The sequence below is a fragment of the Lontra canadensis genome, unplaced genomic scaffold (assembly GCF_010015895.1).
Source record: "Lontra canadensis isolate GAN:19392208 unplaced genomic scaffold, GSC_riverotter_1.0 scaffold10, whole genome shotgun sequence".
NCBI classification, from domain to species: Eukaryota; Metazoa; Chordata; class Mammalia; order Carnivora; family Mustelidae; genus Lontra; species Lontra canadensis.
Window position 1 is genome coordinate 14,131,101 of NW_022631004.1, and position 27,234 is coordinate 14,158,334.

Sequence of the window (27,234 nt, forward strand, 5' to 3'; positions counted from 1 at the left end):
AAAACCTGCAGGAAGGGTTGGGAGAATGGTTTTGTTCTTAAGAACAAAGCCTCTTGGTAGAGAAATGTTAAATATTCAGATGAGCGAAGGTTTGGTGGGGGATGTGGATTTGGGGCCAAGTCCACTGCTGAGGCTGGTCTGGACGGGCACAGAGCTGGGTCTCAAGAGGAAACCATGCATAGGGGTCCTGCCAGCACGTCTGCTTCCCACTCAGCAACAGTGCAAGTCCCTTCTGACCTCGGGCACTCAGAAGGGTGGTCTAGTTGGATGGTTTTCAAATAGTAACAGCTTCAAACTGAAGCTGAATCCAGGCCAAGAAACACAGTATAAGGTGGAGAGCACGTGTTTCCATTCAGGGCTGGGTGCTGGAACCCCCTCCCTCCTGCCTCCTGCCTCCGAAACTCATCCCCACCACTCCCCAACCAGGAGGAGGCACCATGAGCATACAAGGTCAGGGTGGATAGTGGCCTGTGGCTGTCCCTCCCACCTCTCCTTCACATTTGCTGAGCCGGACAGGGTGTGGCTTAAGTAAACCCCAAGTTTAGATTCCGTTCCTCTAGCTCTTTGAACTTTGAGCCAATGTGTTCACTGTCTCGTCCTGCAAATTTGCCAAGTCTGGTGGAAACTAAAAAGGGTGTGTGTGTGTGTGTGTGTGTGTGTGTGCGCGCGCGTGCTAGGCAAAGAGATGACAGGCTTTGCCTTTGTATAGTAGGAAAGTGGAGGAGGCCGCTCTGGGCTACAAAGACAAGTAGAATTGGCTGGGTAATTTGATCGCGACAAGTTCCCTGTTTTAATTCTTAAGATTCTTCACGTCCTTGCTTAGCTTCAGGAGATTTCATAGCCCCTCCGCCCCAGAAATCAGAACATGGTTAGTGCACACCCTCCTCCAGCGCCCCACACCAGTCCCTTTTCACTCCTCCTCAGTAGTATGTGTGTATTGTTATTTCTTGGGAGAAGGGTGTGCAGGTGCACCTGTGTGTGTGGCATGGGTGTCTGGAACTGTACAGCCAGCTATCGGCTATATATACCAGGGCAAGCCAGAGCCCATTTGTAAGTATTTAACCAGCTGAGAAAGGAGGTAACAGAGAAAATGTGGCCAAAGGAAATTACAGGTAGCAGTCAAGAAGAGATGGTTTCAAAAAAAAAAAAAAGAAGAAGAGACGGTTTCACTGGTGGAAGGCCCCCCCCAACCCAGCCTGCACAAACGATTTTCTTCCTTCTCCCTCACGGTGTGCAGAGTCTTCCTTAATCCCCAGAACACCCTAGTAATGCATTCCCCCACCCCCCACCAGGCACCAGACTACGGGGACAGCTGGTGACTTGTTACTGCCTGTATTTTGTAGATGATTTATACTTAGTGCTTTTTAAAAAAAGTACTCAGTTGTATGAGATAGAATGTCGGCTCCCCCTTCACTCGTGTAGAAGTAGGTACTATGAATAGTTCTGTGAGTATTTCCCAGACGGTTTTTTTATAAGATGCTTTTAAGTGTGGCAGGGGCGGGCGTGCGTATGTGCATATGGGCGGACAAGTAATTTTTATAGAACTGGAGTCGTGCTGCCTTTCCATTTACTAGAGCTTGGACAGATTTTCTCGCCAGTACGTACAGATTTACCTCACCCATTGTAGTGGCCGCTCGGTGCCCCAGAATACAGGTGGCCCATCACTTACGGAGCCAGTCCTCTCCCGAGGACATTATTCTGGTGGTTTGTCCCAGCAGAACAGTACCTTTTAAAAGAAAGCCCTGCTGTGTGCTTCCTTTCTTAGCCAGCCTTCCCTCCCGTGGTCTGTCTGAGCCTGCAGAGGCAGGAACCCTTCTCATTTTATTTGTGTTTTCTTACATGCGTAATGTTACGTTCTAGTAAAAAGAACCAAATACTGAGGAGTTTGAAGTCTGAAGTTCTCATCTCCAGCTTGGGTATTTATAAAATGCCCGATTTTGAAGGAGGTTACACTCCCACCCCAGAGTCTCCATCTGTAAGGTGGCCTCCCCAGCTCAGCGCTGTGAGAGAGCAGAGGACCGCCCCCACCCCAGGGGAGAGGTGGCTTCAGAGAGCCTCAGGTCTCCTTAGGGACCTCCTGTGGGACCTAACTCACCTCTCTCTCTCTCTCTCGTTCTCTCTCTCTCTTTCTCCCCCTCCCTCCCTGCCTCCCTTGTGTGTGCATGCCTGGCTGAACACTGGAAAGTAATCAACCATTTTCTCTTTTTGCCCACATTTTGGATATCATTTTCCACATCAGGGACAACCCTCCCCTCTGCCCCCCAGCCATGGTTTCTGGCCTATTTTGAGAAAACTCTGCCCTGGAGTTTCAGAGGAATCTGAGTATTTATGATCAAGAGAGACAGAACATGAAGCAGCATTCCTATCCCCAAGCCCCTGATGGGAAGAATACTTCCTTCTTCTCTTCTAGACGCATCTTCTGGTGTTTGCCAGAGGGCGACAGAGGTGGCCCGAGCGCCTGCCAAATTTGATGGACCTGCTGTTTGGTTAGGTGCTGTCTCCTTGGTCTTAGAAATGAAACCATAGACCCAGTTAAGTGCCTCTTCTGAGGCAGACATCTTGGAAGGAGCAAACTGGGAGACGAGAGAGAAATAATCCCATTGCATAGGGACGTGGCGGGAGGATGCCTCTAGGAAGAGGTCTTGAGTTCGAGAAGGTGGCTGCTGTGCCCTCCCAGCTGGGGAACCTCCCTGGCAGGTGAAGTGACTACTTCACCCTGTCCACACACTGGGTCAAAAAGTGTACACAAAACTTGGTCTTCTGAATGGTCTTGGATGGTCTTAGTCTTGGATGCCACATTCCTGGGTTTCCTCTGTGAGTGAAATGCGCGCCTGGGGAGGAAGCTGGGCTGAGGGACATGTGCCGAGATCTCAGGAGCCAGATCCCACACCCTGTGCCCAGCACACCCGACAGCCTCCTGGTGGTGGGGAGGGAGGTAGATGGACAGCCCGCCCTGAACCCGGAGGTTATGTAGGCCCTAGTCCCTTTCCCTCCTCACCCACCCTCCAAATCAAGAGACTTCCTGAAGTGGTGTATTATTTTTCTAGAGCTGCTGCAACAAATTACCACATACTTTGTGGCTTGAAACAACAGAAATTCAGGCCCTCAAGTTCTGGAGGCTAAAGTCCAAAATCACGGTGTTAGCAGATTTGGTTTCTCCTGGGGGTTCTGAGGGGGAATCCATTCCATGCCCCCCTCCTAGCTTCTGGTGGCGCCGGAAACCCTTGGCACTCGATATGTAACTCGTCACTCATCCGAGATCCTAATGGTTCCATCTGCAAAGACTCCATTGCCACAAGGTCATATTCACAGCTGCTGGGCATTAGATCCTTGGACGTGCCTTTTTGGGGACCACTCCTCAACCCACTACAGTACAGTGTGATAACACTGGGGTAGGAATGAAAATATATCTCACCAGAAGCTACATTTCCTTCATTGGTTCCTCTTCAGGTCAGTTTTAAGGATCAGATTGAGGGGTGTGACACGATAGCCACGCAGACATGTTTAGCCAGCAGTTGGAAATAGGTCTGAGGAATAAGGGCAAAGTGCAGGATACTAATCTGGAAAGCACAGAAAGCAAGGAGAAGAGAATTAGAAGTTTCCTCACAGCTATGAGCTTCTGTGGTTTCAGGTTTAAAACAAAGGGAGGGAGGAGGCAGAGGTGGTTGATGGAAAGGCCAAGAAATTCTGGTGAATTCTCCCAGGTGGGTTTCCTTATACTTCTAGTCATTCACTCCATAAGTCCTCCTTACACAGCCTCCAAGTACCCTGAAGACAAAGCTCCAGGATTCATGGAATTCCAAAGGCTTTGTTCTAGGGGCTTCTTTCTGAACCCAGAACTGTCTTCAGTTTGCCTGCCACAGTGAGAGCTTTGGGTCCTCAGACAGCAGATTCTATCATTTGTCTCTGTTCCGTAGGTTACTGCCCACCTCCAACTTGATCAAGCTGGGGCTGACTTACCTTGTCTGGTGACTATGAGCTCATGGGGTGGCGGAGCCAGAAAAATAAAAGCCACAATCATTTAGAAGACACTCCCACCAAAGTCTTCCTCTCCTCTTCCAATCTCCCTTTTTCCCCTCTTCCCTTTCTCCTTCCCACCCACCTGGGTGTCCACTATTACCATGCTGTGGCCATGAGAACAAAAACAGGAGTAAGATACACTGTGTGTCTATAAGAAACTCACAGGCTGGTGAGGGTACCAAAGTCCCAGAATAGACATTTCAGTTGCAGTCCAGTGACTTTAACAATAGGGATCCTAATAAACCAGTAGTTACCACTTACTGGCTTTTCTCCCGCATGTCAGGTATTGTAAGAAACAGGCATTGTCATTCTTGTGGAATCCTTGCAAAACTCATTATTTCATAAATGAGAAAATTGAGGCTTGCCCAGTTGAGTTTTGGGACAGGGGCTTGTAGCCTTGTTGGCTGGATTCCAGAGCCCATTTCCTAAGGGCTCCACTCGGGAGCACAGAGGGAGGAGCCCCTTCCCGCTGGGGCAGGCAGGAATCTTGCATTCGTCTGCGGGACTTAAAAATACGGTATCACCTTTGAAAACTTAGAGTCGGGTGATAATCAGCAGGGTGCGGGACCAGAGTACAGATGTTATCATCCTCTCAGCTTTCTGGCCCTCCCCTTTGTCCTCGTTTTCCCTGTTGATCCCATGTCCTTTCATGTGGGTGGACAGACTTATTTACCTTTTTGATCCCTCTGATTTTTTTATTGACCCACCTGGCATCCATCTGCTCTTCTAAGGACCATTTGCGGGTCAGAGCCCTGTCCAGACCTCTGGGCCTGTGGAGACTCTTCCAGGCCCTGGGCTCGGACCCGACGGCAGCTCTTTCTGGGATGAGGACGCTCTCAGTAAATAAAAGCCCTGCCCCCTATGACAGGCGGGGCCGACCTTGGCTTTTATCGATCAGTTAAAAGGCACTTCCTCCTGCGGCTTTTTTCTTGCCGGGTTCATCACAGGGCAGAGGGTCACGACCCATTCTCCATCATAACTGAATCTGACCAACGGGAGGAGGGTTGTAACGAACTCATCGACCTCATCGACCTTGCTCGCTGCAGAAAATCTCAACCTGCGGACCCAGCGCTACCGGTGATAAATGTTTCCTTCCGTGCCTACTGCCGTCTCATAGATCAAAGCCCTCACCGTGTTGATGTGCAGAACACACAGAGTGGGCTCTCCTGGGGCCTCGTAACCGAGAGCAGGATGGAGAGGGCCGCGGGTCCCTGGAGAGACCTGGCCTATGGCACCCTCCTCTCGAGAACATGAAGAGGGGGGAAGGAACCAACATCTATGTTCAGCCCCTGCTCTGTCCTAGGACCAGTCACAGAGGCTCCCAAGTGGATGCCCCCCTGTCCTCAGGGTGGCCCCTGGGGGGGGGGGGGCACGCTAAAGCGCCATGGGATCCAACAAGAATACAGTTAATGGGATGCGCAAAGGGAGACTTGGTTGACAAGGCAGTTTTGGGGACAGATGTTAAAGGTTCTTTGAAGGCCACACTAAGGGAGCTAGATGTCCTTTTTTTTTTTTTTAAGATTTATTTATTTTAGAGAGAATGGGGGGAAGGGCAGAGGGAGAGAATCTCAAGCAGACTCCCTCCCCACCCCCCACTGAGTGTAGAGCCCCACCGGGGCTCAGTCTCGGGATCCTGAGATCATGACCTAAGCAGAAACCAACAATCCCCCCACGCGCCCCGGGAGCTAGGTGTTCTTGATGGAAGTTTCTGGTCTGTTAAACCAGGGAGTTGAGAAGGTCAGGACGCCTACTCAGAAAACTTCCTGTAATCCATTTCAGCCCGTGCCTGGGTACGTTCAGGTGAGCTGCTGGAAAGGAGAAAAAAGTAGATTGGCACTGTGCTGTAGACCGAATGATGAAATCCCGATCCTCGCTGTGGGGATGTCAGGAGATGGGACCTTTGGGGGGGCAATTAGGTCAGGAGGGTGGCGCCCTGGTGAGCGGGAGGAGTGTCCTCTTCAGAGAAAGCTCTGTTGCCCCTTCTGCCATGTGAGGGTTGGAGTCTGAAGACAGGGAGTCTGCAGACGCCTTGATCGCAGACTTCCTAGCCTCCGGACTGAGGAATGAATGTCTGTTCACAAGCTCCCTGATGTATGGGATTCCGTTCCAGCAGCCGGAATGGACTAAGACACCACCACACTCTTTCTCCGTGTCCTGCTATAGCACTAGTCTCTTCGGTGCTGTGTTGGGGAAGGATCTTGATTCCTTCCCAGCAGTTGCCCTTGGGGGGTCCCTGCCCCGGGGATGGCTATCTTTCTTTACACAGGTTTTATAACAGCTTTCAGGTCCAAGGGATTTCAATTTCCAGAAAGGAAAGACTGGATTAAAATGTTCCTTTCATGCCCTAAAAAATAACGTCCCCGGAGACTAGCCAGCAAATTAGCATCCACTGATGGATCTCGAAGCCCCCTGCCAGCCTGTCCCTAGTGTCTGGACGTGCTCCTGGATGGGGGATTTGGTAAGAGGAAGGGGAGGTGGGGAGCTGAGGTATCCAGACCCTGAGTTTCCAGGATGAGAAGGGGCCCAGTATCTATGGAACTGTTGAGGCAAGTCCAAGTCAGAGACCTGGAAATGACCCAAGAACCGTGTTTAGATGAGTCATCACATGGAACAACGCTGCCATGAGCAGGGAGACCCGGTAATTCATCACCACAAAGGATTTGGTTCTCAGCTCTTCACAAAGCAACCTCGCTGCCCTGTCCTTTGGGAGATAATCCGTGGGCATGGAATAATGATCAGTCTATAATCATTTAGGCCCAACTCAAAGAGATGGGGTTTGAAGTTACCATAGCAAAATGAGATGCGTGCATGGAACACCTTTTGGCTTTTCCACTTGGCTTCTTAGAATCCTGGGAACCATTCCCTTCTCACCAGCAACTACTCCTGTCCAGCCCTTCCCCATTCCCTTAGAGGGCTTGTTACAAGTAAGACATTCTCACTGTAGGAATTTTGAAAAACAGAGAAGAAAGCAACATCCATAAATCCACCTCCCAGGGAGGGACCACTGTTAACATCTTGTGTTTTATTTGAAGCTTTTTTTTAAAACGTGTGTTTCAGTCGGAAAATCCAGACTGATGCACTTCTTAACAAAACGTGGGCTGAATGAAACAGACGTTGGGGGCTTTCAGCTTTTGGTCAGATTTCTGCAGAGTCCTTCCTTTTGCTTTCTTGATTTGTTCCAGGGAGTGGCTGAGGCTGAACTGGAACAGAACCTGAGTCGGACTTTCAAGAGCTTCTTCAGAGCAAGTGATGACATGGTGAGTGTTGCAGAGGGCAGGGTGGTGGGGGGCACAGGAGGGAAGGAATGGGGAGCTGCGGAGGCTGGAAGTGTCTCTGGAAGGTTTCCCTGGGAGGGGAGGCTTCTGGGGTGTGGCCAGGTCTGGAAATGAGCACAGGGCCTTCTTTTCTTTGACTTCTGTAGTCAGGGTGCTTGCTGGAGGTCCTCACTCAGCCGATCCCCTGGTCGTGGGGAAAGCTTACATCCTCCCTGACCCACACCAGTAAGGCTTTGAGATGAAGATCAAAGAAGGATTATAAAGGATTTTAATAGCAACAGTTGAGAAGTTGTGCTATGACTGCTGCTACCATTGTCATACGCAGAGTTGTCCAAGTCTCAAACCAATTGAGATCACTAACGCTTGTGTTGGAAAGGAGCCTAGAATGCTTTAACTCCGTAATCGCAGCCTGCTGTCTTTTTTTTTTTTTTTTTAAGATTTTTTTTTTATTTATTTACTTGACAGAGATCACAAGTAGGCAGAGAGGCAGGCAGAGAGAGAGGAGGAAGCAGGCTCCCCGCTGAGCAGAGAGCCTGACGCGGGGCTCGATCCCAGGACCCTGAGATCATGACCTGAGCCGAAGGCAGAGGCTTTAACCCACTGAGCCACCCAGGCGCCCCTATCTTTTTTTTTTTTTTTAAGATTGTATTTATTTATTTGAGAGAGAGGGAGAGCACTCAAGGGAGGGTCAGAGGGAGAGGGAGAAGCAGACTCCCTGCTGAGCAGGGAGCCCTATTCGAGACCTATTCGAGGATCCCAGGATCATGACTAGCTAAAGCAGATGCTTAACCAACTGAGTGACCCAGGTGCCCCGCCCCGCCCCAGCCCGCTGCCTTATGTGTGGGTCATCCTGTCACTGCTGTTGTTCATACAGTCAGTGCTGCTGAGATGTCCCCGTGTTTGCTAGCATCCTTGCTGGTCACACCTGGCTTCTTGCTTCTTTCTGTTACGTGCCATTTTTTCCTTCCTGAACTACCTTCTTTGGTAGTTCTCTCCATAAGAGTCTATTAATAATAAACTTAGAGTTTTTTGGCCTGAGAATATTTTCATTTTGATCTTCAGTCCTGTAGACTAGTTTATCCAAGTATGGAATTCTAGGTAGAAGTTTCCGTCATTGCTTATGAAAAACCAGCCCAAGATCTGCCCTCCTCCTTGTATATAGTGGTGTCTGGTCTGCAATTCTATACATCTTTGACATTTTCTTTTTTAATTTCCATGAATAAGGTTTTTGTTTATGTATGGACGTTGTAGTTGGTTCTTTTCCAAACTATTCTAATCTTTTGTATTCTTGTGTTCTGGTTCCGTCTTTTATGTCTTTAATCGTGTTAAGCATACTTATTTTTTTCATTCTTTCTCTCTCACTCTGAAAGTCCTATTATTTGATATTCTTGGGAGACTGGGATTTTACTGTTTGCTGTGTTTGCTGTCTCACAGTGGGGACTGTGTGTGTGCATGAAGGGGGTGGGGGTGTGGGGGAGTGTTCTGTAGTTTTGCTTTGTGAGCTCATTTTCAGCAGTGCTGAAACTGCACCAATCTGCTTCCAACGGACTTGAGAAAAGACCCTCCTGTGCTTTAGCATTTGCTGCTTCCGCCTGGCGTCCGTGGGCGTGACCAGCCCAGGCCTGCTCTTCTTGTTGTTTACCTCGCAGCTTGGGGGTTTCCGGACCCCGCAGATAGAGTAGGCTTAAACCTGAGCGCCTGTGAAGGCAGGCTTATGGCTGTGAATTCCTAGGGGAGCTTTCTGTGGTTTCCTCTTCGTAGCAAACTGAAATGAAACAACTCCTTTGACATTGCTCTGCCATGACATCATCCACCATGATAGGTGGATGTTTTTCTAATCCATCCTTCCACTGAGGACTGCAGATTTTCTGGGTTTCTGGTAGAGGGGCAGGGAGTATCTCCTGTTTAACTACCCCCCCCCGCCCCCGCCATAGGTCTAAGGTCTCATCTGTTCCCCGTGGGTTGTATCCACCTAAGTTCTTATGTGACTAAGGCCTGCAAGCACCCAGGAGCAGCCTTGGTGACGAGCTTTGGTTCTTAACTGCCTTCTGCTTTGACCCCCCACAGACGTCTCTAGGTCTCTTGGGAGTTGTGCGTGTTTGTGTAACCTGATGGCGCTCGTAGGCCTTTGGTTGTGACAGGGTTTGCACATGACCTGTTTCAACATTTTTCCTTTACTTCACCCAAGACAACATTTCTAACCTTCCTTTTCCCCACAGGCTTTTCTCAGCGTGAGCAAAGTCCGTGAAATGGGTAAGAGAGGTTCTTAGAAGGGAAGGGGGATGGGAGGGTCATGGCGGAAATCAGCTAAGGGTTAAACGAGTGTCCATCTGACTGCTCTGAGCAGAAGCAGAAGCAGCACGCCCCCACAACCACTCTGAACCCAGCTCTGAACTGGGATTTAACAAAACACCCCCCACCCCTGCCCCCGCTGGTGAATAACCAGCCCTCACCCAAGCCCTGGGCTGACCTGACAACCTTGGTTCCTGCCCCTACCCCCAGGGAACTCTGGGTCCAAGATCTTAAGCCGTAAGAGCTTAGAGGATCTTAGAGCTTGTCAGGGCAGTCCCACGCTCTGCTGATAAGGCCCAAGGCCCAAGATAGGGACTGACCTTTGCAGTGTCACCTGGTATTCGCAGAGCCCAAGTCAGCTAAACCTCGAGCCAGAACTCCTCTGTCATAATCCACTGGCCTTTCCTCCCCCCGAACACTGCGTTCCCGTTCTTTCCAGTTCCCCTTCATGAAGACCATCCTTGTTCTCCCTCCTGAGTTGGTTATAAGTGCAGAGTCGAAGCCCTGCACATCCCCACGGCGCACAGATCCAGCACAGCTCCCACAGAATTGCTTTTGCTCCCCCCGCCCCCCGGAGGCCCTGCCAGTGTGCACGTGTATTGATAACGATTGCTGCCTCTCCTTTGAGCACCTGCTGTGTGCATCAGACACGGGCCTCACCCTCTTGAGATCTACTGTTTATCATCCTCCTGACATCCTTTAAAAATCCCATTGTTACCACTCATCTACGGAGGAAGAAAATGGATCTCAGAAGAGTTAAGGAGCTCGTCCAGAGGGACAAGGCTGGACTTAAACTCCTCCTACCCTAAAGGCCATACTCCTCTCTCTGGTCAAGAAAGCCTCTTCCCTCCCTCTTTCCCTTCCTCCTTCCTTCTCTCCCTTGCTCCCTGTCTTTCCTCTTCCATGCAGTCACTTGTTTGTTCCTTCATTCCCGGAGCACGTGGAGCTCACACTTGATGTGACGCAGTGACAGCCAGCCAGATACACGAAGCATGCCACTGCCCTCGGGGAGCCTACAGTCTTTTAGGGTGGCGGATCGCAGTAGTCACAGAAGGATAGCAGGTGGGGACTCTTAGAGAGAAAGCCAGGAGCCCAGGTCAAGGGGTCGTGGGGAGGCACCCTGATCACATACCCCTTTGATAACATCTCACAAAAGTTAGCCTCACCCAGTTATTGTGCCTCTGAGGCTTCAGAGCCTGAAAATGGTGAGTCAGCCCTGTTCAGGCACTGGCGTTACTAGCCCTTCTGGCTGTCCCCTGTGAAATAGCAGCGGTCCACAGGCTGCCCATTGTCATCGCAAGGTGGCTGCCAAGGGGACTGGGGACTGCCAGGACACAAGGTACACCTCTGAGGACAAGCTAGGATTCCACACTGTGCAGAGGATCACGAGATCATGTTGTAGAAGGCAACAGAATGTGCGCTCCCTGTCCTGGATTTTCCTCCAGGCTAAGAGAAAAATCAGAGCACACTCTTATGAAAATTCTGAGGCTCAGAGGAGGTATCTAAAGAGGGATGTTATTAGTTAAGCTAATGGGAGTGGGGAGGTGAGGGGGTAGCCGGAGGGCCGATGGGGCCTGGTAAACGATTGTCCTGGAATAGTGGATAGTGTCCTGGAATTAAGTAGTGAGGTTTTGAGGGAAGGGATATTTTTTGTCCCCAAGTTTGTCCTGGAAGGGGAGGTCCATGTGCGTGATATCACTGGATTCCAGAATGACAGCAAGGGTACAGATTCGCAGTTTGAGAGGAGATGAGCTCGTTGTGCAGAGAGAGAGAGAGAATGAAGGAGCACGAGACCCTTCCCCGAGAGTTCAGATGGGACGGGAGAGGCAGTTTGGTGCCCAGCCTCAGCTGGGAACATCCCAGAGTCAGAACTCGGGCTCCTGGCCCTGGGCTGGACGCGAACAGGTGGCTGTTTGCAGGAGGACTGTTGGTGAGGGCCCCGGAAGAGCCCAGCCCCAGCAGCATCGTCACTGAGGAGGACGTCGGGGTCTATGTGCAGCAGTTCCAGAAGTCCGGTTTCAGGTAAAGACGACAGTGCCCCAAACACAGAAGAGAGACGATTGGCCAAGAGGGGCTCTTCTGCTGTCAGGGTATGGATTGAGGCCTGCTGTGCCTCCTGGGAACACGTGACCAGCTTCTGCTTGAACTCCTCTGCTGTCACTCCTGAAGATTCTTGGCCTGCTCTAGTGTGGGATAACCCAGCTTGCTTCCCCCTTGTGCTGATGGGCCCCCTCAGAACAGAGGATTAAAAACATTCTTTAAGTCATAACCCCTGAGAGGATCAGAGGACAGCTCTGGTTCTTTCTCAGAAAAATACAAAAGCCTAGAGACACTCAGAAGTCCCATGTGTCTTCCGAGGAGGGTATCAGTGTCTCCCATTCTTGGTGTTTGTTGGTTGGTGGGTTTGTACTGAGGACTGGAGAGTGTTCAGGTCCAGCCCCTGGCCATCCTTACCTGTCCTGAGAGGCCTCTTTGAGCCACCCGCCTATGTCCCACTGGAAAGAGGTCACCTCCACACCACAGCCACTCCCGGAGTCCCTTTCCAATAGGTCCCGGGCAGAGGAGTGTCTTCTGGCTGGTGAGGGAAAGAAACAAAGCTCCCCGCCCTCCAAGAACACGGAGTTCTGTAGGGCCAGCGTCTGTGTGTTTCGGGAAGCCCCCTTCAGTGGCTCTCTCGGCCAAGCCCTGAATGCCCGTACTAGGCCTCACTCGTTACATGGCCGGTGTGTCAGGCAGCCAGCTGGGACCCCTGGGCTCTGTTCTGCTCCTCCCTGCAGACACCTTTGCTCCCACTGGGAAGAGCGGCTCTGAGCAGAGCTGGCTCCTTGTGAGGTCTGCCGCATGGTCCTCTCCTGAGAGCTTTCCTGTTCTTATTCCCTGATCTCCCCCGCCCCCAGAGGTCCCCTGAACTGGTATCGAAACATGGAGCTGAACTGGCAGTGGGGCTGCAAAGCTGTGGGATGGAAGGTGAGTGCTGGTTCAGTGTGGTTGCCCTCCCCGTGAGCCCCTCTGGGGGCTCCTCATTGGTCCGGTGAGTCTGGCCTGGGGTCAGAGCTGGGGTGGGGGGGATGGGCAGGCCAGTCTGACTTGCCCTCTTTTTCCTTTCTGTCCTTTCCCTCCACTCAAGGGGGTCCTTGGAGGACTTTTCCTGATGCTTTCCTTAGAACGGTCGAGGGCGGCTTTGGGGCAGGGCAGCGGTCTGGCAAGGTGACCCCAGTGCTACTGGGGAAGGCCCCAGGTCTCCTGACTGTGCCCCAGGTCAGGGCAGCAGAAAGTCCCAGAAGACTCCCAAAAGGGAGAAGGATCATGGAGCCCCCATGTCACAGAGGAGCATGAGGTCCTCTCAGAGAGACAGGCTTTAGCCGCTGGCTGTGTCACATTACCCTAGTCATTTTGAGCCTCCATGTCCTCGTTTGCCAAGCAGAAGATGCATTTCCAATCATTGGCTTTGCAAAGTGAGTAGAGATAGACCCCGCTTTTTTGAAAGTTCGCTTTTACAAAAGACCTAACATTACTAACAGGTTTCGGTAACTGAAAGAAATTGAAAGAGGATTTTTGCTTTTAGGGGAAAAAAAGACAAAAAGGCAGAAAGAGCATTCAGCATTTCTTTCGCAGTGAATCATTAGAGAGGTGGTTCACAAGCCAGAGGGCCCCACCGCACCCCTTCCCCAGGAACTCCCCTCCGTGTCTCGGCGGCAAGCCGTCGTAGCTTTGAACCCCGTCTCTGAGCACTTGGGCTTGACGTTGCTCTCTTCTGTGCATCCATTAGCAAGATGTTTCCTAAGGTACAGAGAAGCCGAAAAGAGGTTATTTTGGGAATCTGGGAAAGTTCAAAAATGTTTTCATATGAATTAATGGTGATTGCTTCTTCACCTTTCACCGTTTTGGCTTACAGCAGTTTTCACAGGAATGCTGTACTTTTGGGTAGCCGGGGAAACCTGTGATAGGTCCCCAGGGTGCATTCAGAATGTGAAGAAAACCTACGGGAAATTTCATTTTCACGATCCTCAGCTCCATCAGTCGCCGTGGTTATCTTGTTGATTCACTAAAGCGTGAATGCCCTCTGTGTGCCAAGCGCTGTTGTAGACCTCAGGCATCCTGTGGCGGTTATAACAGATGAGGCCCTGACCTTGTGGGGTCAGGCAATAGAACATGGAGCGAGTAGTTAAGAGCAGGCTGGGCAGCAGCTCTGCCTGGGATCTAATCCCTGTGTGACCTTGGGTCAGGCACCTGGCCACTCTGTTCTCTGTTGCTGCTTCTGTAATATGGGAATGACAAGAACAGTGCTTACCTCATAGGTGTGTATAAGGATAAAATGGATTGATGCCCGCCAAATGCTTAAACCAGCACCTGGCACATACTGGTAGTTCCATTAAGGCTCATTATCTTTGTCTCTCTCATCTGTGATTGACTGAAATAATAAAACCACGGTTTGATGGGCAGACATCTCTTCCAGCATGGAGGGGCATGATGACATTCTTTGGGAAGGTGATGCCAGGGGTGCCAACGTTGGAAACCCCATTCTTCTACAGCTGCCTCTCAGATCTCCCTCCTCTACCACCTTCTCTTGTTTCCCCATAACCAGTTTACATTGTGACTTGGAATAGTCTAGAGTGTACAGCAGCCCCATGACGGGTTCCCACAACAAAATCACATCCGAGCACCCCCTGATTCTTCATCGTTTGGTGACAGGGCTGCAGTGAGAAGCCCCTGGTTCTGCACATAGGGGAGGAACAGGGTAAGTCCCTTAAGTGGGGACAGACCGAAGCTCTTTGAAAATTATAATGGCGGAGGAAGAACGAGATGCTAGAGGAGGCTTTCTCCAGCCCGCGGTAGTATCTGCCAGCAGGTGATAGCAGAGCTGATGTCACGTTGGTGGCAGTTGTGGCTGACCCATTCACTCTGGAGTCCTGGCTGACCTTTTTAGGCATTCATTGAATTCAAAGAAAAGGAATATTGATCTCAACTCAAGGGCATCTTTCCCCCTTCTTGGTGTCATCTCTTCCGTTCTGTTAAAACCCAAAATTCAGCTGAGTAAATTTGAAGACCTAATTGGCTTTATTCAGTGATTCCTGAATCAGGCAGCATCCTGTCTAGCATGGAGAGGGGCGCTCTGAGGAGCTGTACCAAGGGGAAGGTTTTAATAGGAAGGAGGGGGTGGCTAGAAAGTTCTAAGTGAAAGAAAAGGGAGGATTGTTTCTGGCAAGGTCACCTTCCCTTAGGGGGAGGGTCAGGGGTCTTAGGCACATTACCTCACCTTCCTGTGGGGGGACAGAAAGGGCCCGTGCGACAGATGACCTCATCAGTGCCAATCAAAAAAATTCCTGCCTGGTGAATGAGGCATTTCTGGGAGAGGTCGGGATGCAGTTAGGTTAGGTATTAAGCTCTGGTTTAGTGACTTGACCTGGCCCAAGTGACACCATTTGGGGCCTACGGTTTTCTTTTCACTGTTCTGTGAAATATCAGTCACGTAAAGTGGGTCAGCATGCATGTTCTTACGTGTATACACACACACACACACACACACACACACACACACACACACAACACCACCCCTCTGACACTTCTGGTCACCAAATATCTGGGGGGTTTCCCTCCACCCCACCAAACAATTCAAATCCATTCTGACACTGTCTCCCCAGAGATGGCATTGGGTCCCACAAGCAAGAGTCCCCCCAAGACTTTCTCCACCTCAGATGCTGGTCACGAGTGCAGTTTAGCACTTGCGCTTCTGGTGGACCAGCGGTCCTTCGGAGGTTCCCGCAACTCCCTGCTCAGGTTTGATTAACTTGCTGGGGTGGCTCACAGAGCTCAGGAAGGCACATTTGCCGGCTTATCAAAGGAGAGGGCAGAGGGCTTCACTGCCTGCAGAGTTGGAGGGTATCGCCCACCCAGGGTGGATTGTGTTCACCAATGTGGACACCCTCCATACTCCAACCTGTAGGGATTTGGGGGGTTTTATGTGGGCTTACTCATGTAGCCACAATCAATTATTAACTCCATTTCCAGCCCCTCTGCCCTCTCTAGAGAATGGGGGGTGGGGCTGGAAATTCCAAGCTTCTCATCATGGCTTGGTCCTTCTGGTGACCAGCCCCCATCCAGGAGCCCACCCAGAAATGCCTCAACAGAAAAAAGATGGCCCCAGTGCTCTATCCCTTTGGAATTTACAAGGGTTATAGGAGCCCCGTGTCAGGCAGGGATGGGGTCCAAAGACCAAATGTTAGAACAAGATGGCTCACGATGTCCTTATCACTTAGGAAATTACAAAAGGATTTTAGGAGCTCTGTGCCAGGAATCAGTGCCAACACAAATACACATATTTTCTACCCTCTCACACCACCATTTTAGATCTGCAGTAATAGCGATGCCTTCTTCCTTCAAAGCCTGGGGAAACAAAGCCAGGACCAACAACAGTACCATAGTGGGTCCTTGTGGTGGTGAGGGAGGCAGTATTAATAGTGGAGGAAGGCACAAAGCATGAACATGAAGGTACTGTGTCCTTGCCCCGGGAGAGGGGACCCTGAGTGGTGGAGGGGCACAAGTAGTGTCCATTTCCTTCCTCTTGTGGTTGCTCCCACTTCCTGTGACCCTTCCGCAGATCCAGATTCCGGCCCTGATGGTAACCGCGGAGAAGGACCCCGTGCTCGTTCCTGAGATGTCCAAGCATATGGAAGACTGGGTAAGGGATCGGTCCTGCTCTGGGGTCATTGGTGCTTCCCAGCAGAGGGCACAGGCGTCATGGAGAAAAGATGGCAGCTGAGGACACAGCAGGAGATCTCCTTGAATCAGGGGCTTAACCAGGTTCTCGGTCAGCATCACTGTCCCCTCCGGGGGGGGCAGCAGTCACGACTGGTGCTTCCTTTCTCCCGCACCAATGCAGGAGACAGTGAGCCTGTCACTCACGCATGCATGCATGCATTTAATCATTCATTCCTTCATTTCATGGGCTTTTACCGTGCACGTGAGTGTGTTGGCACAGTGCCAGATTCTGGGACAGGAAGGATGGGTAAGATACAGAGCCCATCCTTGGGGAGCTCACTGTCAGCAGTTCATCCCGAACCCAGGAGAGAATGAAGAAGAGCGCACGGTTAGGAATGAGGTCTTCGCCGACCTCGGTGAACAGTAAGGCTTGCCTGGCAGAGAGAACAGGAGACAGGGTGAGAGGCAGGGAACATGCAAGGCATGCTGGGAGAATGGCAGGAATTCTGTAAGCCTGGAAGATTCTATGGAGCCCACTGGGCCAGGCTGAGCTTCGTATGTCCATGGGCATAAGCCACTGAAGGGAATCGACAGGTGACAACCTTGTGGGTCGGAAGCTCATTCTGCTACAAACGTGGAGGCTGGTAGGAGCTGGGGAGGCTTCCAGGTGGGGTGACTGTGGGCTGGCTCATTTATCCTGCCTAACTGCTGGGAGCAGTCCGTCCACACTTGGCCTGTGGCTCTGTGAGCGTCAACAGACACAGCAGACAGTGTGTTAAGTGGGATCCTGCCAAGGCTGTGGGCCCTAGAGCCAGCTGACGGAGAGCTGCAGAAAGCCGAGAGCCCGTCGGGAGGCGGGAGGAGGGATTCATTCTCTCTGTCCCTACCCTTTGAAGGTTTCTATAGAATTTCCAGTTCTTCGGCCGGCCCTTTCCAGCCCTGGCAACTGACTGCTAGCCTCGTTGAGGTTTATGCTTGGAAGGGGTTGTGTTTGGCCCTGGGAGGAAAACCACATTTTCCCCCCAGCATTTTCTGCATTGTGTTGCACAGTTCAAGGCTTGTGTCAGGAGGGAGCGGAGGACAAAGCTGCCACTTCCTCTCTGTCCCTGGGGCTTGTTGCTGTGACCCACTGTGGGGGTTCAGAGTCCAAAAAGGGAGGCTGAGTAGCCCTGCATGCAGACCACTGGGGAGAAGGGAGGCAGCCTGCAAGGGTGGGCGGTGGCGGGGGCGGGACTCAGTCACATCTGTGTGGCATTTTCCAGACTGTGAACAAGCTGCTTCCTAATAATTCTGAAGAGAAGCAATTTGTGGTATCAGTGCAAGTCCGCCCTGAATTAGAATCTTAGCTCCACCACTGTCTGTGTGACCTTGGGCAGGTTACCTAACTTCCTGTGCCTTCATCGTACCCCACAGGACTACAGTCAAGGTTAGAGAAAGCAGTGCATGAAGACTACCTGGCACATACGAGGAGATCCATAAAAGCCCATTCCTTTCCTAAATGATGCATGGTCTTCAGGGGATGGTCTATGGGGAGCACTAACCAAAGACCAGACCCATTTGCATTCTACCATTAACTTTTCTGGGTGGGGTTTTCTTGCAGATCCCCAACCTGAAAAGGGGACACATTAAGGAGTGTGGACACTGGACACAGATGGAAAAGTAAGGAGATGTTGGGGGGGATGACCCCTGGGCGGAGGAGATCAGGATTTCCTGTTCACCTCCATTAGTAAGGCCTTTCCCGGCTTGGCTGTCCCCTTCTTCACCTCTGCTTTTATGTAAGCGGAGTAGGTCCGGACAGGTGTGACTTGTCCTTTCTTCCCTTTCCAGGCCCACCGAGTTGAATCAGATCCTCACTGAGTGGCTGGAGACTGATGCCAGGGACCCACCGGTGGTCTCGAAGCTTTAGGCTATGGCTCATGCCGGCCCCCAGCAGGTCTTCAGGCTCTTCTTCTGTTGGGCGCTACCCTTGGAACCCAGGCAAGGCCTTGCCCAGAGCTCTTACAACCAGCAGCGTCGTCCCAAAGGGCTTTACTCCAGAGTGGTTTTCTTTAAATGAAGGGAGTCAAATCTCACGTAACTACAGATACAGGAAAAGTCGCATATGATTCATTCTCTAGGTATAAAGGTGTTAAACTTTATCTCTAAGAGTGGTTTGTGTTCTCTAGGGGACAGCATAAGACAGGCGGGGGCTGATTTCTCTTTGACTAACCCAATTCGCAGTTTGGCAGCAAAATCAGCAGTTAATTTTGAGGCACATCTGCTGACGTTGGAGCTCGTTGGTTTAATAAAGGTACAGCCACAGTGGTGCTTGTGTCTGTGTTCTGAGAGGAAGGCAGGGTCAAGGGCTGTCGCCTTTGAATGCATGTGTTTCCCTCTGCTCTTCAGTCTCCAAGGCACAGCGTGATCTGGACCAGCACTGTTCAGTGAAACTTTCCGTCCTGTGCTATCCGATGGAGAAGCCAGCAGCCCCGTGGAACCGCATGCCCTTTTCTCCCTGCCGCCCCAGAACCCTATGCCCACATACACGCATATGCCCTGAGCACCCGAATGGGGAAAATGGGCAAGAGGATGTGAATTTCTCATTTAATTTTCATTTATATGAATCTGAATTGTCCTGTGTGGCAGTAGCTGCCAGGGCAGACGAGGGCAGACTCAGGACAGACCCAGACCTGCCCTCTAGCCATACCTTTCCCAGCCATGTCCAGAAGCCACGTCTCTCCCTGGATTGGTCTCCCCTGGGTGTGGCACCTCCCCTGGGCTTCAAGCCCTCATCGTCTTCTGCCCAGAGCCGCGAAGCACTTGGGTGGGAAATGTCAAGCCTCGCTGTTCAGAGGAATCCATCTAGCCACAAATGGTAGAATATTTTCTTAGAGGCTGTAGAAATTTCTCCTGAATATTGGCTACCACACTCCGTTAACTGTCTGCCCTTCGAGACAGGAGGGCCCGTGAGATTGGCAGCTGCCTGTCTAGGTGATTCATCCTGGATCCTAACTCAGAAGATGCCTGCTATTTTGTAGAGGCTCATTAGATGTTTGCTGATATATCAGAGATGGAAGCATGGATGCATGGATTCATGTGTTCATTTCAGATTCATGATTTGGATGTCCTACCGCGTGAGGCACATGGCCAATTGCATGACTGTCCATCATACCAAGCCTTGATGGAACAAGACGCTTGGGGCGCCTGGCTGGCTCCGTCGGTAGATCCTGAGACTCTTGATCTCAGGGTTGTGAGTTCAAGCCCCACGTTGGGCATGGAGCCTACTTAAAAATAAAAGTGTTAAAAAAAAAAAAAAAAAGACTCTTACTGAGACTCCTGGCTTATCTGTTATTAGAACTAAATTAAGAAGGAGAAGACCTGGGGCACCTGGGTGGTTCAGTGGGTTAAGCCTCTGCCTTCAGCTCAGGTCATGATCTCAGGGTCCTGGGATCGAGCCCCGCATCGGGCTCTCTGCTGAGTGGGGAGTCTGCTTCCTCCTCTCTCTCTCTCTACCTGCCTCTCTGCCTACTTGGGATCTCATTCTCTCTCTTGGCCAATAAATAAATAAAATCTTAAAAAAAAAAAAAAAAAAGAGAAGACCTCCAGAAGTAAGTTCTCTACGAATCTTAGCATTAACTGGATAAATTGCAAAAGTACATCAGTGGGTTTCTGCTGCACAGACTAGAAATGCAATCATCTTTGAAAAACACAGCTGAAGTATTTACAGTTGACTATAGATGCATGAGTGGAATCACTTCATCAGTTTATCTCAATACATTTTGTCATCTTTGTACAAGGGTTCTGAGGCTGGTACCTACTTGCAAAAGAATATCAGTGATGGGACGCCTGGGTGGCTCAGTTGGTTAAGCGGCTGCCTTCGGCTCAGGTCATGATCCCAGCATCCTGGGATCGAGTCCCACATGGGGCTCCTTGCTCAGCGGGGAGCCTGCTTCTCCCTCTGCCTCTGCCTACCACTCTGTCTGCCTGTGCTCATGCTCTCTCTCTCTCTCTAACTAATAAATAAATAAAATCTTAAAAAAAAAAAAAGAATATCAGTGATGTCTGTACTCCTGTAAGAGCTCTTTTTTTCACTGTGGCAAAATATACCCAACATGAAATTTACCGTTTTAACTGTTTCCAAGTGTCCAAGTTCAGTGGCACAAAGTACACTCACTTTGTTGCAATCGTCACACCATTTGCCTCCAGAACGTTTTCATCGTCCCAGACATAGACCATACACATTGAACACTGACTCCACGTTCTCCTTCTCCCTAACCCACGGCAACCCCCATGCTACTTTCAGTCTCTGTGAATTTGACTATTCTAGCTAATTCACATAAGTGGAATCATACGGTATTTGTCTTTTTTGTGAATGGCATATTTCACTTAGTATAAGATCCTCAAGGCTCATTTATGTTGTAGCCTATGTTAGATATTCCTTCCTTTTGAAGGCTGAATAATACTCCATTGTCTGGCCAAGCTACATTTTGTTTATCCATTCATCTGTTGGTTGACACTTGAGTGGCTCCTACATTTTGGCTATTATGAATAAGGCTGCTATGAACGTGGTGTACACATACCTCTTTGAATCCCTGCTTTCAGTTCTTCTGAGTTATATACCCATCGGTGGAATTGCTGGATCATAGGGTAATTCTATGTTTAATTTTTTGAGAACCTACCATACTGTTTTTCCAGAGTGGCTGCACCTGCACCATTTTTTGTTCCCATCAGCGATGCAAAGAGTTTCATTTTCTTTACATCATCACCAGCACTTGTCATTTTCTGAGTTTTTGATCATAGCCCTCTTCATGGTGAAGTGGTGTCTCACTGTAGTTTTGATTTGCGTTTCCCTCATACTTAGTGATGTTGAGCGTCTTTTTCTGTGCTTGTTGGCCAGTTGTATGTCTCCTTTGGAGAAATGTCAAGTCCTTTGCCCATTTTAATTCATGTCTGTTTTCATGTTGAGTTGTAGGAGTTCTTTATATATTATGAATATTGATCCCTTATAAGATAATACAATTTACAAATATTTTCTCCCATTCCATGTGCCATAAACCCACTTTTAATCAATTAAAAAATAACTCCCACATCTAAAAGGTCTTGGTTAAGACCTAACTTGTGTTTCTTATGCACTTCATTGTTTTCCATGTTTGTGCCAAACCCCTCAGAATGGGACGAGATGTATCAGCATTGGAGAGTAGGTGTGACAACTTGGCTTATGTCAGAATTTCAAAGACAGAAACAATTCTTGTTTTATGCAACTCAGAGTAAGAAAATTCCAGAGAAAGCCCCCCAAGCAGTAGTCTTTTTTGCCCTTTGAATAGATTGAGGAAGATGGATTATTTGGTCTTTCTCTCCATTAATTTTCCTGGATTCGGGTGGAAAAGGGACTCAGAAGCAGGGGACATTTTAGACCATGCCATCCCTCTTTGTCTTATGTATTGAGTGAACTTTATGCCCCACATCACATTTTAAAGAGAATGAGTAGTACAAGGAAGTAATATCTGCAGGTCAGAAATCATTAAACACGCTTCCAAATGTTCACACTATTTCAGAGAAGTGGTCAGTTACCACGAACCAATTGTGTATTAAGGAAATCATTCTGATTGATGAACAAGTATGAGGGGAGAAAAGGTCAAAAAATAAGCGTTCACCATTGAAACAGTCACATTAATTTCCCTTGCCAACCAATGTTTGAAAAAATTAAGACTCAGCGATTATTGAACTAGCTGAGCCCCTCAGGCAAGAGGAAATAAGCAATAAACCATCACCCTCAACCACAGATTGGTGGCAATGCAGATTGAATTAACTGATACACACACTGTTTTTGCTGATTTTTATATTCCATTCCTATGCCATTTTATGTTTCTCAGTAAAGGCAATTTATAAGATTGATGTGACTGGTTTGTGGAGTGGGGAGAAAAGCCTTCCCTCCAAGAGCAGTTAGCAAGAGGTGAAGAAAGAAAACTGCATGACTCCAGGCTCTGGGAAATCTCAGCGGGGGGTGGGGGGAGGAAGGGAGCCCCTCGGGCAGTTCGAGGCACACTCCAGGCCCATCCTGCACTCCATAGCAGCTGGGTTCCAGAATGTCTCAGAGCAGAATGCATTCACCAAAAGGAGAAAGCATGAGTCTGACTGGGATTGAATGGGGGCATTAGTGGTGGGAACAGGACACACTCAGCCTGAAGTTGTGGAGACACGGCTGAAGGGTGAGTGGGAAGCAAGTTAGTTATTTAGGGTGATACCTGGCTGACTCTCAGTGCTCCCTTTCTTCCCTGCCATGGGTCTCTCTGTCCCCCCAGGCTTGATACTCCCTCCATCTGTGGGCTGAGGTTCTCAGACCTCCTTCCAGGGCTTTGGGACAGTAGCCAAGCCAACCAGGAGCTTTCTCCACCCCTCAGTGCCAAGGCCTCCAACCACGGTGCCCCTCACCAAGCCCTGACGCTCCCAGGCAGGCAGTCTGAGGTTCTGTGGGAAACCCTCCAGGCCCAAGTTTGCTTCTCTCAGACAATGGAGCCACAGCCATGCAAGGCGCAGGCCCTACCTCTTCCCTCAGGAACCACCCAAGTGAACCAGGCTCACACGTGGGAGCCAGGAGCCGGGACTTGCTCTTCTGTCTCGTGAAGACTGAGTGACTTCAGCAGCAGAGACTGATGCTCTCACAGTCCTGGAGGCCAGGAGTCTGCCATCGAGCAGTCGGCAGGGTTGGGGTCTCCTGGTGGGAATCCTGGTTTGGGAGATGCAGGTGTGACTCCGACACTCCCCCTCTCCAGGACTTTTCTCCAGCATCTTTGACCCCAGTTCCACTCCTTCAGCCTGGCCTTTCCCCCTCCGCAACCCCAGAGCTGTTGCTCCGGCTTCCCGCTAGACCCCAACCCTTGGTTTGGAGATACCTGATCAGCCAAGACGCTCCATGGCCAGACTGTTTGTTCATTGCACAAAATGTGCCTTGGGCGCTGCATCTGTGCCAGACACCAGCTAAGGGTTGGCAAGAAGACAGTAGTGTCCCCGCCACCAACAAGCTCACCGCTGGGGCAGGTGCAAGAGCTTGTGGCCCTTTCAAGCTCCCGTGGCATCCTGATGCTCCTTATCCGCCTGCTCTAACCTTTATATGAACCTAGAGAATTAGGCCAAAGCGCCACAACTTTCTTGAGGAGGAAAACAAGATGCGCAGAGATGAACAGGCAAAGCACGGATGAGGAACCCGGGTCTGTCTGCCCTAAAGCCTGGGGAAGGGAAGGCCCCTGCTAGAAGACTCTGCCTGGGCTGAGCGGCTCTTGTCTCCCCTCCCCCAGCCTGTACTAAGCCACCAGCCTCCTGTCCTGTCTCCCTACGGTGATGGGCCGCTTACTGTATTCATGCCCTAACCCTGACAAATGAGCTAAGTAACTTAGACGCAGAACCCATTTGTCCCAGGATGCCACATGGGCCTTCCTCCAAGTACAGACCAAGGGAGCCCCTATTTAAGACCCCCACGGGCCCCCCACATCACAGCCTCCCCTGACCTATGGAATTAGGGACCCAGTTTTGAAGCAGCAGGGTCCTCTGGTTCCAGAATGCCTAGAGCTGAGTTCAGAGCTCAAGCAGCCTCCACCTACAGAACAGCAGCCTCTCAACTCAGCTGTTTGCCTCCCGGGCTGGGAAGGGCCCCCCAGGCAGGGGGCAGGCCTGAGCTGCTGTTTGTCTGGGTGGAGCCTGTCGCAACACTGTTTACCCACCTTTGCCAGAGGTCCCGAGCCCCTTGGTGTGCAGTAGATACAGAGCCTACGGTGAGCGCTGAGGTTGGTGGTGCTGTCTGCCCCAGACCCTCGCTCCACCTCGTCTCTGCACGCCGCTACTGGGCGCTTTGCCCCCGAGGAAGCCTGAGGTCACTGACCCACTCCTGGAACCATGGTATGGTCAGCCCAGCAGGGTGGCGCTCAGGCTGGGCCAGGGAACCAGGCACGGGAGGACAAAATTAGGTCAAGTCTGGGTCTGAGGGGAGGCCACAGGGACCCTCTTGAATTGGACTTGAGGCTCTAGGGGTGGCACTGGGGTGTTGGGGAAAGCGTGCGAGGGGAAGACCTGGGTTGAACTCTGATGTCTTCACTCGATTGCTGTATGTGCTTGGGGAAGTTACTAAACGTCTCTGAACTTCATTTCGGCTCCTGAAAATGGGAGTACTGTTACCTATTTCGTGCATTATTAGAAGGTCTAAGTAAGATACGATGTATAGAGGATCTCAATACAGTGCTGGATACACAGGCCACGTGCAGCAAGTGGGAGGCTTATCCTCAACGCTCCCTGCTTTGGTGCAGACGCCAGGAAGGCTGCTGTGGAGTCTCCCAGACTTGGCTCTTCCCAGCAGGAGAAGTCTGGTGGGAGAGGTGACCAGCAGCTCTGAGTCCTTCTTGGGCCACCAGGCGAGCTTGGGCTGCTCCTTCCCCAGTCTCCCTGCTCAGCGGAGTCCACCTTCTGCTGGGTCCCTCTGAGAGGTGCCGCAGCCAGAGAAGGGATAGGAGAGCCAAAACCTGCTTTCCCTGGCTCCACCCCTGACCCCGTCACTTCCACTGAGAATGGACGTTTTCTGCATGATCTGCCCTGTGGCCACGAGGGGTCAAGGGAGATCACAGGGAGCCCCACGCGGAGCTGCTTGGGTTCAGAGCATCCCACGCGTGTGGCATCTTCCCAGCAGCCCTGAGGGGTGACCCGGGCAGAGGAGCCCGGCTTGGCACCCGGACCCCAGCCTCCCCCGCTACGATGGCGGGAGCATGGTAGGGCTTCCAGGCAGCTCGCTGCCACGAGTCTGTGGCCACCCAGCTCTTTTCCTCTCACAGGTCCATGGGTACAAAGGAGTCAAGTTCCAGAACTGGGCTAGGACCTATGGCTGTTGCCCAGAGATGTACTATCAGCCCACGTCCGTGGAGGAGGTCAGAGAGGTAAGCGCGCATTCAGGGCTGGAGACCAGGCCCTGCCCCGGAGAGGAGGCAGGGACTGGGGATGTGCCTGGCTAGGACCACCGCCCCACGCACCTCCCACCCAGAACCGCTGGCCAGGCAGTCCAGGCTCCCTGTTAACAACTGACCGGGCCACCACTGGCTGCCAGCATTGCATGCACTTCCAGCTCAGACCTCTCCTCTGGGTGTTCTTGTGTGTCTCAAAGTCATCCCAGACTTCCATGCCCCCAGACTACACTTCCAGTGTTCTGAGACTCCTTTGTTTTTTATTTCAACCTCTTTTATGCCTGTCTCTGCGTGAGGCACCTGCTTGCTCAAAACTGGAAGCCGAGAAGTGGGGCACTGTCTTTTCTTTCCCTTATCTGGAGAAAGCAAGTCTTTCTCCAGAAGTTTCTGGAATCCATCCCCTTCTCTTCAGCACCACTGCCGCTCTCCATGCCCAGTCCACCCAGTCCCTTCCTCATCCACCATGACATGACCTGGGTGGCCTTGTTCCTGGTCTCCCTACTTCGATTCTTTCTTCTTGGAATGTAATTTCCACATCAGTAGACGGGGTTTGTTTGTTTTTTTAATGTAAATTGATGGGGCTACTCCCCTGCTTCAAGCCCTTAAGAGGCTCCTTATTGTTTGTGGAGTAAAACTGTAACTTGACTCCCAAGGACATGTATCACGTGGCCTTGGTTCACCCTTTGTTCCTAAAACAAACCAAACCTTTTCCTACCTCAAGGCCATTGTATTTGCTGTTCCCACAGCCAGGAATGCTTGTCCCTTCACTCTTCACATGACTAACTCCTTTTCATCCTTTAGGTCTCAGGGTAACCTTCAGCTCCTCAGTGGGTTCCCACACCACCTTATCTATAGCACGGCCCCAGTGTTCTCTCTCTCTGCCTCTTGTTTGTTTCCTTCATAGCATATTTATAATTGCTTGCAATTATTCTGTTTCACAGATGGGTAAACTGAGGCTAATAGAGTCTTTGTTATTTTCCCATATTAATAAGTATCAGAGCCAGGATTCACACAGGGATTGTCTGATTCAAAGCCTCTACTTTCTCCTGCAGGAAAAGCTACACACAGGAAAAGTGGTTGAGCTGGGCCAGGGAGAATGGATAAAAGCTGCACAGGGGGCTGGGGAAGGGCACTGTGAGCAAAGGAAAGTGAGGAGCATGGTCTGGGGAGGCACTGGACAGGTCAGGGGTGGGGACAGATGTGCCTGGAGGGGAGGACTGGGCAGAGGGCAGAAGAGGAAGGCTGGGAAAGTGGGAGCAGGGGGCCTTGAATGCCGAGGCAACTGTCTTCCTTCTGAGCTGAGGGAAAAGCTGGACGTATGCTGAGATGGCCATAGGCCAAGGCCTCCTTCAACTGTACTAGCCTATACAATTGTGAATTCCTAGAAGGCTGAGGCCACTGCGGGCTGATGTCTCCCTGGAGGGCTAATAGGTCCTAAGACTAGGTTGTATGGTCAGAAGGCTTACAGAAGATGATGTTAAACAGATTTCTTTGTTGGAGAGCCTGTAGTCTTAAACGTGTCGCAGGCATCCCAGGTGGAGGAAGGAGCCAGTGAAGACAGAGCACTTCCCAGTCTCACTTGCTCACGGAACCCCTGTGGTACCTGTTGTCAAACCAGTGTTCCATGGACCAGATGTGAGGGTTTTGAGCTGGGACCCGAGGGTGAAAGGGAATGCATTCATTTGGGCAATACCATGCATTGATAAATTTATTCATTCAGTGATCACCGGAGACTAGTGGGGCTGGACGTGGCACGGACACAGGCAGGTACCAAGTCAAATCAAGCCACTGCCCGCCCCAGGGGCCTTCATTCCAGCTCAGGAGGCCGCCGAACCCAAGTAGGCCAAGATGAGGAGCCTGTGGCATTCAGGTACCCTTGAAAGGTTTTGTGCTGGGGAAGAATGCCATCAGGTGTACCCGGAAGAGCCCCCAGCCTCTGCGGGGAGCGCGCACGGGGACCCCACCCTAGGCTGATTGCTCAGTTTTCCATCCAGCCTACTTCCTGGTCCTGCACTCTAGCTCCCTTT

General features: G+C 50.9%; 2 protein-coding genes across 3 annotated transcripts in view; both read left to right on the forward strand.

Moving 5' to 3' along the window:
- Positions 1–18,590, forward strand: part of EPHX2 (epoxide hydrolase 2) — a 59,496-nt gene extending 40,906 nt beyond the window's left edge. For both annotated transcript variants that reach the window (XM_032855661.1, XM_032855662.1), the window contains 7 exons: positions 7,203–7,277; positions 9,515–9,548; positions 11,507–11,609; positions 12,485–12,554; positions 16,186–16,266; positions 17,887–17,945; positions 18,114–18,590. In XM_032855661.1, the coding sequence (XP_032711552.1) occupies positions 7,203–7,277; positions 9,515–9,548; positions 11,507–11,609; positions 12,485–12,554; positions 16,186–16,266; positions 17,887–17,945; positions 18,114–18,192 (501 nt within the window). In that variant the 3' untranslated portion in view covers positions 18,193–18,590. The remainder of the gene's footprint in view (positions 1–7,202; positions 7,278–9,514; positions 9,549–11,506; positions 11,610–12,484; positions 12,555–16,185; positions 16,267–17,886; positions 17,946–18,113) is intronic.
- Positions 18,591–24,119: 5,529 nt separating this feature from the next.
- Positions 24,120–27,234, forward strand: part of LOC116866607 (L-gulonolactone oxidase) — a 31,109-nt gene continuing 27,994 nt past the window's right edge. Inside the window, exons 1-2 of the mRNA XM_032855663.1 lie at positions 24,120–24,158; positions 25,082–25,183. Of these exons, the coding sequence (XP_032711554.1) occupies positions 24,156–24,158; positions 25,082–25,183 (105 nt within the window). The 5' untranslated portion in view covers positions 24,120–24,155. The remainder of the gene's footprint in view (positions 24,159–25,081; positions 25,184–27,234) is intronic.